The sequence below is a fragment of the Centroberyx affinis genome, unplaced genomic scaffold (assembly GCF_046629955.1).
Source record: "Centroberyx affinis isolate AG114_WGS23_722 - 3 ecotype Tasmania unplaced genomic scaffold, CSIRO-AGI_Caff_v1 ptg001852l_1, whole genome shotgun sequence".
In the NCBI taxonomy this organism is placed as follows: Eukaryota; Metazoa; Chordata; class Actinopteri; order Beryciformes; family Berycidae; genus Centroberyx; species Centroberyx affinis.
The window spans coordinates 58,514-70,744 of NW_027280231.1; the positions used below are offsets into that span (position 1 = coordinate 58,514).

Here is a 12,231-nt window from a genome sequence, read left to right on the forward strand (position 1 = left end):
TCAGCTTCTGACCTCTGTTTCCAAAAAATGTTCTTGTAAATAAAGTTCAGACAATATAAATAAATTAGATTAACACTTGTGTTTTGGTGAATGTAATCTGGAACTGCCTTTACACTTTGATTTGATTGCAGAGGAATGCACCAACTTCTTTTAAATAAATAGAAATGTTTTTTTTCACTTCCTGTTATCATGCCAACTGTTAGGACTTGGGACCGGCACCCAGTCCCGAGGGGGGAGTGTCAAACCATGACCAGGCCAACTCATTTTGAGAGAGGAACAGTTGGCTATGTCTAATTATAGTCTTTCAGGTTAGTCTTTCAGTCAGCTGAGCAGGTGAAACAAAACATTGACTCGCTCACACTAGAGAGAAACCCAACCAGTGTGGCAAAGGCTTCCTCACATCTCAGAGCCTCTGACTGCAGCAGAGGAGCCACACCAGAGAGAGACTGTTCCGCTGTCTGCAGTGTTAGAAGAGCTTTAGCACCTTACAGACACACTGCTGAGAAACCAAACTGCCGCCAAATCTTGTCAGCAGCACTTTACTCAGTCAGGCCTTCTGAAGAGCCATCGCTGCATACATACACACACATACACACATTATATATTTAAATGTTCTTTGTAATCCAAACTATATTTTCATTGAGGTTCCTGAACTTTGACAACAGTAGTGCCCACCTTTGAATCCACTTATGAATACTTGAATGCATGCTCTTATTATGTGAAGTTTTCCATGTTTAGGAAATATTTTTCTTCTGATGAATTAAACTATAGCACACTGAATATTTTGACTTTTGACATCTTAATGCAAAAATGTTTACACGCTCATTATTCAGTCTTTATATGTTACCTTTAGGAAACAGAGAGCACGAGTCAAGTTTCACAGCTATGCTGAAGATGCATAATTGTATATTTCTATATCAACCAACTGGTTCAGTGTATTAAACACATTAACGTCTGATGTCACAGAGTTTCTTGCAGTTGAATAAAGACAAAACTGAGGTTCTAATTATAGGAGTAAAAAAACAGATATTTGCTTATATTGAGTGTTGTCTATAAGCAGTAACAGTGTCGTTTGTATTTCCACATGGTATCAGTATCTGGGTATTCTACATGTTTGTGCCTTCAGAAAGTATTCAACCCCATTGACTTTCTCAGCATTGTGTGGGGTTGCAGCCTGAATTCAAAATGTATTAAATTGGTCATTTGATTATTTTTTTTAATCAATGTTTTGGAAATGACATAAATGATTAAAATAATTAAATTCAGTATAAAGCATTTAAGTCAAAGTATGAAAAGTCCCCCAGCTTGACTAAATGAGAAAACTTTTACAGACTGGATTGTCTAGATTTTACACTGAGTGAAAGATCAGTTGTTGGAATAGAAGTCTCTTTGTATATACACACACACACATGCATACACACACGCACGCACGCACACACACACACACACACACATACACACCCAGTTCTATACCAAAGCCCCGTATATCACTTTATAGCTTTGAAAGTCCCTGCATGTAGTTAATAGACTGTGGTTGTGGTTGTTCTTCAGTACCTGATGTGGAAAAAAAACACTGACGCCTTAACAGACTCACACACACACAGAGAGAGGACGTGTTGTTGGTTAGCCATAATTTTCCATCTGACGGCTTTGTGCAGCACACACACATACACACATATAAGATGACAAATACGATTATTAAACTTTATTAATCCTATGGGGATGTAACAGGATCCAGAAAAGATAAATAGAATATAAATAAGAATAGAGCAAATGGTACTGTATATATATTAAACATAAAACAACTGACAATTATCACCAGATTCTATTAAATAGAAATGTAGGTATGAAAGTATGAAAGAATGAGCATTATGAGAGTTGTGCAATGTAGTAAGACAAAGAGAAAAATAAAACAAATAAAAACTACATTCCAAAGATGTAAAAATAAATGCAGTATAAACGGTTTCCCCAAAGCAGCCATGTTGAACTTTTGTCACACTTGTGGTGGGAAACTCAGTCTGGCTCTGTCTTACTGTTGAAACAAATGGATCTTGAGAATCTGGAGGATTTAGGTTCACGTTTTTAGGTATTTGGCCCACAATAAGGTCAGTGAGAGATGAGTGAGAACATGAAGACACAAACAGTATAAAACAAAATAAATAAATGGATGTACTGAGGCTGGGTTTAAGGGGCTTTGGGGTTCAGTTGCGGCCGGCGGACCTCCAGCTGAACATCACTGGTTGAACTGGTGTGAAGGTCTACCTCAAAGAAGAGTACAAGACCTCTGGTTCTGATGGAGTGTCTTAACACACACACACACACACACGCACACACACACACACATTTAAAACATCTTGAAGAACATATATGATGATACCTATCACTGTATATAGTAAAATAATTTTATGATGGTAAGACAACACATACTCTGGCATGTAACAGTGGAATCACATTATTCTATCAGCAGTGTTTCTATGTGTGTAAGTAAAATACTATAACCTAGCTTTGCTGACGATACTGTATTCTATGTCTGTATGTAGGCCCTCCATTTTATCAGCTGTTTGCTAATAAATACATCCCATTGTCTGCTATTGCAATGACTAAACTTTGCAATTGCAGACAATGGGATGTAGGTAAAAACTGAAAAAACATACAGTATTGAAGAAAATACAATAATAAATGAACAAATTGATGATAATACAACACATAATTAAAATAAGCGTCTTCATGGACAGATTCACATGTTTGTTCACAGTTTCCTCTCCACATGCAGAACATATGGACAGAATGTACCTAGAAGTGCAAATGTGCATTGTAAAATATTCAGATTATCCACATGACACATGTACAGGTAACGTGTCTATACAGTAATGTGTCCAGAATGTGAGTTACTGAGAGACTTTATAACACTTCTCTTCATTGAAAGAGGCCAGTGGCTTAATTTAACTGAAGTGTGTTTAGGTGAAAGAGGACGCTGGATGACGCAGACCGCAGAGACGTTTACTTCTGATCAGACAAGCCAACACCACAGGGTAGAAACACACCCACACATACACATACACACACATACACACATACACACAAACAGATATGCTCCCACTGTCAGCTCTTTTAAAAGTCAGCTCAAAACATTCCTTTTCTCTGTGGCCTTCTGCTAAATCATCTGTATGTAGATGTAACAGATACTATCTTTATTTATTTATTTCATGTATTTTATTTATGTTTTACCTATTTTATACAAAATTATTCATCAATTGGCTTCAGGAACAGGATCCCAACAGGAGTCTAGAGGAACTCTGGTGAGTAGTTTATCCGCTCTGACGGGATCCTCAAACCTGTATTGAGAATTGAAGGATTTCTTGAAGTTTATAATTGTAATTGTTTAGATGATCTGTGTATTGTTCTACAGGAACATTTACAAGTCCTATAGGGGCTGTGGGGCCTGCCTATAGGGTGGGGTAAGACCACTGGAAAGACTCTAGGCTCCTTCGAAGAATCCTTCAAAGAATCCTTCAAGATCTCATCTAAACTGATTTCCTTTTGAGAGGAAAAACTGAGGGAGTCACTCTCAGAGAAGTTATGGCTGACCAGAGGTGTCACCAGTGTGAGAGTGACTGCTCAATATCTTTCTTTCTTTCGTTTATAATGTCATTTTATGTATTTTTTCTGTTTTATGTGAAGCACATTGTATTTGCCTTGTGTATGAAATGTGCTATATAAATAAAGTTTCCCTTGCCTTAAGTTTCCAATTTGCTCTGTCTAATATGGAACTTATTTCTTTGTTTAGCAGGTCAGCTCTCTTCTTCGACCATTTTCTGTTATGTCAGTGGCAGTACTGGGCCTAGTCCCGCCCACTTTTATCACTGGCCCAGCCATTTTTCTCTTTGGCTCAAAGAACAGCAGACTTATAAACTGGTCAAGCACAATGTAATTTTTTAGGCCAAATATGGGAATCCAGATCCCACCCCCTTTTTAATATAATGTGAAAGTCCATAGGGTGTAAAATGAGCCTCTAACTACGTCCAACGTTCACATTGACTATTTTGGTTCACAGGGTTCCTCTAATATACATTCCTCTATTTGTTAGGGTGGATTCTGGTGGCTTCTGAATGGAGCGGTTGATATTTGCACTAATTGGTCAAAGCATAGAGACTGTATTTCAATTGTTGTATAGTTTTATTTGCCGAGAGAATAAACATTTTACAACTCAGGTTTGTAGTAGCATTGTTTTTAGATTCAAAGCAACTCATGGACCTGTATCTAACTCACTCACTCACTCACTGTTGCCCCCAGTGTCCATTAGGAGGAATAGTAACGTTTAGCTGCTTCACATCTGCTTCACATCTATTATACCCTTTTTACACCAAAATTAGCATGTACACGCGGGTTTTTTAAACGCGGGTAAATCCGCTAAAAATAGGCGATTGACTCCTTTCAGTAGACGAGTTTGCCTTTCTGTTTTTTTTCTGCTGTGTCACGTTCGACGTCACGAACACACCCCGGAAAACAGAGTTAGCAAACAGTAGAACGCATGGAGGCCAGTGACAACGTTACCGTGGTTAAGTTATTAGTTATAGTTAGTTATTATTATTAACGGTTGGAATTATGCAGCGTTCAATCCAGCAGTGATATTACGATCGTAGTGAGGGCTTAATCCCCTAAGAAGAACAAGCTACTCACGTTTTCTTCATGGACGCACGTGGTCTGATGTTTGGAGCAGCCGAGTGGTGTAGCTGGTAAGTTACCGGACGTCAGTTCCGACAGCCATATATATATAAAAAAATAAATAAATAACAATAACGTCCGGTACTTCATCGCGCGTCATAGCGTCGCGGCGAAAATTAGCGTGTCCACCCGGGTGTCATGTTCACATCAATGCCGATCGGAGGTGGAGCCGAAAAATACCCGTGACTACTGCAGGGTCGTTTGACCCAGGAGTGAATGCCGCTTGGACCCTTTCACACTGAAGACAAAAGCCGGATGTTAGCGGGTGTTAGTGGGTTTTTTGACCAGTGTGAAAGGGGCTTTACACTGTATGTGTCCTTGTTACATTTATGATCACTAAATTAATTCCAGCTTGGCAAAAGGTGTGACACAAGGATACCAAATGTTAGGCACATTGCATAAACAGGAGTTGCTCATAGACCCAATTTTTCTCAAGATGGACAGTATCAACAGCATTGAAACTTGTAAGTATTGCAATAAACAGGTGAAGCAGAGGAAAACAACACTTTGACAGCATCACAGATCCAGACCATCGGTGAGGTTTATTACCGTATAAAGACAGGCACCCTCTGACACAATATTTGTTGGTAGTGAAATTCAGTGCATTCGAAAGTAACACCAGTGTTTTTCTTCTCAAACAAGACACTCAGATGTGTTGAAAACGTTGCATCCCTTTCGAGTGCAGGAACTCACGTAAACGGCGACAGCTGAGTTCCTGTTCTCAGCTCAGAGGGAAACTGTGGTCAGTCTCTATTCTCTGTTCATTCTCTGATCATTTCAGCCTGTATCAGGATGAGGGTGAATGTCTTTGACTGCCTGTTAGCCTTTGCTCTGGTCTGTGCCGGCAGTAATACTAATGCAGGTAAGGACTTTTCAAATTAGTCAGTCACCCAGTGTAATATTCTTTTAATACATTTATTATTATTTACATTTTCTTAATCTGCTCTACTTGATTCCATTACAGTTGATTAATTTCTTACAGCTCATATGCATGCCACAGAGCGCAAAATGTTGAAAAATGGGTGCTTGAACTGATTTGTTATAGTTTGAAAAAAATTATCTGATCTTTTACATTCTGAAAATAATTTAACTGTCGTGGGTTTATGTTTAATCATGTTTACTGTTATGTTTAGTCATACAGTACATCTATATTTTGAGGTCCTGTCATGTTTTGGAGTTGCAACTAGTGTGTCAGTCATGTAATTTGTGTCTGTCTTACAAAGTGTAAACACCAATTAACCAGATCAAATTCAGTGTGCACCCATTGCATTTGGCAGTTAAAAATAATTCTTATTCTGGCTTTAAAATAGCAAGCCACCTGCTAGATCAGAGGTGCTCACAATATTAGAAATGTTGTTTCTTTCTAAACAGATGCTTATTATTAAAAAATGTTGTTCATTTTGCAGAGATAAACCATAAAATAGTTGAGGAGAAGGACCCAGCCACTCTGCCATGTCCTCCCTCTGTGGAGGATAGGCCTACAGCAACATGGAGCAGAGAGAGTAAAGGAAGCAAAGTTGACATACTTACAGTTGCTGGTGACGGGGACAAAAAACACATTCATGACCCATTTAAACGATATCAATCATTGGCAGATAATTCACTGTACATAACCAAAACTAATGTCTCAGACACTGGAAAGTACTTCTGTAATGATGAACCAGCTGTGGAGTTGACAGTGATACCACCAGGTAATATCAAGCAACATCAAAGTTACTGAATTGTATTTTAAAATATATCAGTGTTCTGCTTTCTATTTTTTAAAAACATGTCTCCACTTGATATTTGAAAGATTTAATTCCAAAATGCTGCATGTTCATTATGTAAAAAAAAAGAAGAAATTATTGAAATTCATTGTTCACAGATGATTCTGTCCTTAATAACACAACTGTTTTGCAAGTCAAAGTTTTAAGATGACTCATTACTTTAATAGTAGCCCCAAAACGGGCTTTAGCTTCATTACAGCATTGGTAATGCAGTAGATATTGTTGGTATATTATGCAACATGAATATAGGTTTTTACTTGCTCAATATGTTTGTTGTGTACAGGAACAGCCAGACAAAGAGCTGTAGAGAAGACCAACGTCACTCTGAAATGTCCTCATGCTGGTTTAGATGTTCTAACATGGAGCAGAATAATCAGTGGAGGAGAACAAGACATTTATGTTATTGAAAACGGGACGGGCAAGCATGTTCCAGGCCAAGGCAGGTGTTTTGGTTCCACCAAGGACAAGTCACTGACTGTAACTAAAGTGAAGCCTGCTGACTCTGGATTGTACTACTGTGATGGTAAACCAGCTGTGCATCTGACTGTGATCAAAGGTAAGAAGACTGTGACAGATGCGAGGCAAGTACATTCGTGAAGTAGGGAAAAAGTTCCAAAGAAAGCTAAAATAAGGGGAGAAAATCAAGAAGAAGTTTTAATGCAAAAAAGAAAGTACATTATTTATTCAAGCTAACAGATGCAGCCTTTAGGCTGAGTTCAAAGAGGGTCTAGTCATCAAAATATGAAAATATAAATGCCAATGTCTTATTTTTATCATACACTCATGACCATGACATCATGATGTTGAAGGTCAGCAGCTAGCTAACTAGCTTACATAGATAGCTATAGGCTAGTATGGCTAGTTTGAGCTTGAAGGTCATCTAACTAACAAGCTAACCTTCAGCAACGTTTTAACCTCAGCTGGTCTCAGGCATATTGCACAAAATAGTTGAGGTTGAAACGTTGCTGATTATACAATGAATAATTTCACCTAAGCAATCTGATTGATCACAGACACGTTCCAAATGTGCTGATAATTCCCATAAAGCATTGCTAGCTGCACTTTATTGGTTCCTTTGCCAGAAAACTTTTCAGTCACTGCACATGTGCTGTAACTGGTGTATAAAAGTCACAATACATTTGAGGACATTTTGTTTTTACTGAGATTATTACTTTGGTGGTGCTAGTAGGCTACAGCCCAGCTTTACCTATAACCACAGTAAAGAACGACCTCTATTGTTGCTATGAGAAACCAACAAAGGAGAATCAATCCGGTACCTTTTTATCGTTGTTTTCATTTTCATTGTTTTGCCTTTTTGTATCAGGCACCTAGTCAGTATTTTGGTTATACTACCTCCATGCTACATCTTATAGATGCAGCGCTATTGGCTGTTAATGAGAAGCTCTTGCCATTGATTAGTAAATCAATAACTAATAATTGCATTCATTTACTTGTAATATTCTGCCCAGTTTAACATTTTCTCTATACCTCACAAAGTTAGCAATGACACTCCATTATCACCACCAGCACCAACAGAAACACCACCAACAGAAACAGCAATTGCAATGACAACAATAAGAACAGCAACAACATTGATAGCACCAGTACCTCTGGCAACATCACCGTCAACGTCAACACCACCAACAGAAACACCGCCAACAGAAACAGCAACTGCAATGACAACAATAAGAACAACAACAACAGTGATAGCACCAGTACCTCTGGCAACATCACCGTCAACGTCAACACCACCAACAATTATATTACCATCAACCCCACTGGCAACAACCAGGATGACTGCGAGTAAGGCAAAACAGATCTAAATGTTAACTCTTCAAGTTAGTTTTTATGAACGGAACATATTACCATGTTAAAAATTGAAAGTTAAGAAGGTAAGCATAAGGTGCAGAATGTTTTTTTTGTTTTTTTTTTGTCCTCCAGCTACTCCTGGCTACTGGCAACTTCCTGTTGGTACGGTGTCTGGAATACTGCTCTTCATCATCGTCTTCATCACTTGGAGATGCTGGTCCAAAAGACGAGGTGAACGAAGCTTGACCTGAAAGTGGCATTGTTCTTTTGAGAATATTACCAATCAAACACTTACATTATACTGTATTCTTGTTATTTATATGTGCCAGTTCTGCATCAGAATATATTTTACAGAAATCAACAGTTTTGATGCAATCAGAAGACCTGAATGAGATCATCACGATTGGAAAAACATGACTCTTACACAATATTTGATTGTAAAATATTAAAACCAAATCATGGTATTTTTTAAAGGATAGCAGGTAACTTCAGCCCTTGGTTGCCTTGGTTTCTAGACTAAATTATGCATATATTACAGTTGCCCCATGATGAACTGAAGGTAGTGATTTTTACGAAAGCGCTTCTACCAAAAGGCTAGATTACATTACAGACCAACCTAGCCGATGACATTTACTGATTACAGTTTAAAGCAGATAATCAGGGGTGATGTAATGGATAAAATTTTGAAAGACACTTTCCTGACCTTTTCTAGCAGGAAGTGATGAACAGAGGGTCGAGCCAATCTATACTGAGATACCGGATGGATCTGTGGTTCAGCCCACATGCGGTGAGTATGGGAAATGGGAAGTGCCACTTCCGAAGGAGATCACTACCCTTTTCCATTATGAGCCAGAGTAACACATAACAGTAGCTGGTCTTGTGTGCTTATGGCATGGCATGAACACCCGGCAGGCTCATTTTGGGGTGAACTGTTCCTTTAACTACAGCAAACCACAGTCGTCAAGTCAAATTTATTAAAGGTCCCATATGGTGTAAAACAGGACTCCCCTTGCCTCTGATTATAAAGGAGTTGTATGGTCTATCTAAACATGGTGAAAGTATCAAAACGCACGGTCGCCAACTAAATCCACACAATCCATATTAGAAAAACGAGCCGTTTGGACTTCCGTAACTTTGTGGCGTCACAAAGGTTCGCTCATTATCATTTTTGTAAGAAATAATAGACTAACAAAGTGTTTTTTTCAAAGCAGTTGAGCGGTTGTCATTGTTTATTACCGGAGAGTTTTCCCTACCTGTAGCTGCCGGGCCGCGGCGTCTCACGTTTCACTCTTGAAACGGTTAGCCAATCGGAACAGAGGGTCATTAATATTAATGAGCCTTAAAGACACAGCGACAGAAACAGCCTGTTCTTGGTAAGGCTCAGAGAGATGCTGGAAAATGAACGTGTAAAAATGGATTGAGAGTGTTTTTGGTTCATGACACCACACACACAGCTTTGAATGGAGCTCAAGACACAAAATAAAACTCTGGAAAGTGGAGAAAATGGGACCTTTAAACACAAAGAACAGGCTTACACAAAGTGCTTTACACAACAAACACATGAAAAATACAGATCAAACAAATACATCAACTTTAACTTCAACTTCTACTCTACTTCTAGGTGTAAAACGCCCCACTGGACCATCAGCTATATACTACTTGGCAGATTTCCCAGGTAACTAGTAAAATAATCTAACTGTATTTTGGTGATATATAACTCTAACACTGACTATAGTTGTAGTCATTGAAATCAAGTTGGGGGTTTTTTTGCATTTTGCTGTCTATTGCTTCTCAGACTGCCTCAGGAAACACAATAGAAACACCACAGAACCCACACTGCATGCTAAGCTGCCTGAATGGCTGCACACTGGTGGATTGCTGTCGGTATTTACATGCAAAGTAACCAGCATAGTATATCATGTATATCATATATCTTAGACTGTCCCTTTGCACTGTGTGTGAGGTCTAGTCTCTAGTCTAGTCTTGTTTATTTATATAGCCCTTTATCACACAAACATGTCTCAAAGGGCTTTACATAGCATCATATACATGTTGATGCTGAACTTGGCCTCCTGCTGCACGTCGTCATCTGCCAAACGCTTGCTGGGAAACCACAGTCCAACCCACTGTGCTGTGCTCTTTATATATGACTGCATCATTCTGTACAAATACCAACATAAAACTGTAATTTATTGTTTCTCTCACTAGCTAAAAGCAAGACTCCTGCAGTCTGGTTAGGTAAGTTTATGTTTTCACTAAACCCAACAAAGTACTAGCCTGGTATCCAGCCCCTATGAATCGCAGTTTTCAGCATTCTTCAAATTCGAAGAGTGCTGAAAACTGTGAAAGTACAGGATTTTTCAAACAATTCCAGATGAGCTGAGATGAGCTCATGTGAAAAGTGGGACTTTTATCGCTGTTATATTTGGACACAAACTGTAGCGTGTGAACGTATTACTGCAACGTATTTATAAAACTCTGGTTACAACACACTGGTTAGGTTTCTCCCTTCCCCTGTCTCCCTTGCCTTCCCTTCCTTTCCGCTGTGTTTAGCCTTATTTAGTGTTGCTCAGTGTGTGTCTATCATGTCTACATTCTGTCAGTAAATGCTTGCTGCTGTTTTGTTGTGCAGATGGACCGAACCAAAGTGACGACACATACTGCATCATCCCTGATCCAGCTCCAGTCCAGCCAGGAGACAAGACCGGTACAGACCGACCACACTGCATCAACATCCACCTTCACACAGTCCAAGTAGTAATAAAACCAGGATATTCCGGTTTTACTACTACTATTACTAGTACTACTGCTAATACCTCTATTACTACTACTGCCACTTTTACTACTACTATTAGTACTACTGCTACTGCTACTGCTACTGCTACTACTGCTACTACTACTGTTACTACTACTACTACTGCTGCTACTACTACCACTACTACTACTACTGCTACTATTACTACTATTGTTACTACTACTACTACTACTGCTACTTACTACTATTATTACTACTACTGCTAATACTGCAACTACTGTTATTACGAGACTGTCCTCCCCCAAAAAACGACCCCGTACGTTGTTTGTACAAGCAGCTTATTACGACCTATAGGTATGTTTTAAAGTTAAGTGACATCTAGCGGTCGTGTAAATAACGACAATGCGTCCACGTCAAGTTTCTCTCTCAACATTGAAGTAGCACGGTGGAAAGTAAGGGTGTCGTGGTCGGGGATGGTGGATGGGCGTATACGTTTGCCTTCAATGTTGGCGACCAGGGTTCGATTCCCAGTGTTTCCAAAGGACATACAACCGTGAGTCACATTTTACTTTTTTTTTATTTAACCGTGACCAAACCATTTTCCTAACCTTAACCAAGTTGTTTTAGTTGCCTAACCATAACCATAACCCAAGTTGTTTTATTTGCCAAACTTTACCATAACCTTAACCCCAATCTCTGAACCCATCGTCTATCCGTCTGATGACGATTAGACTCTGAGGGTGACGGCCAATATAATCGGACTGTAAACAATGACCGGCGCACGGAAAAGGAAGTCTTAGCCCGGATGTCCGCTGGCTACACTGGAAACCCCGAAATATTGTCCATCGCCCCCTGAGTCTAATCATCATCAGACGGATAGACGATGGGTTCCAAGGTTGCCTTAACCCTAACCTTAACCAAACTTGTTTTAATTGCCTAAATTTAACCATTAACCAACCTTTGGGATGTAATTCAGTTTGTGGCGGAACGTTTTCAAATTCGTCGAGGTCTTGTTCATTTCACGTATTTTTGTGAGATCACGTTGGAAGTGCTTGTTGCCGTCTCCTGCCGCCGGTTGGGGCGCTAATTTAGGAAACGCTCCTGTGGGTCGTATTAGAGAGGGGAGGAACAAACGACCGATGTGGTCGTATGGTTTGGAGGACTTGTTGGTTATTA

The 12,231-nt window shown here is 39.3% G+C and overlaps 1 protein-coding gene across 3 annotated transcripts in view; it reads left to right on the forward strand.

The window, feature by feature from the left end:
- LOC139653002 (mucin-2-like) overlaps nucleotides 1-12,231 on the forward strand; it is a 29,235-nt gene that overhangs the window by 14,969 nt on the left and 2,035 nt on the right. For 2 of the 3 annotated variants that reach the window (XM_071529941.1, XM_071529943.1), the window contains 7 exons: nucleotides 6,775-7,047; nucleotides 8,019-8,294; nucleotides 8,433-8,531; nucleotides 9,013-9,087; nucleotides 9,922-9,975; nucleotides 10,509-10,538; nucleotides 10,933-11,007. In XM_071529941.1, coding sequence (XP_071386042.1) covers nucleotides 6,775-7,047; nucleotides 8,019-8,294; nucleotides 8,433-8,531; nucleotides 9,013-9,087; nucleotides 9,922-9,975; nucleotides 10,509-10,538; nucleotides 10,933-11,007 — 882 coding nt within the window. The remainder of the gene's footprint in view (nucleotides 1-6,774; nucleotides 7,048-8,018; nucleotides 8,295-8,432; nucleotides 8,532-9,012; nucleotides 9,088-9,921; nucleotides 9,976-10,508; nucleotides 10,539-10,932; nucleotides 11,008-12,231) is intronic. The other variant, XM_071529942.1, reaches the window with a different exon arrangement.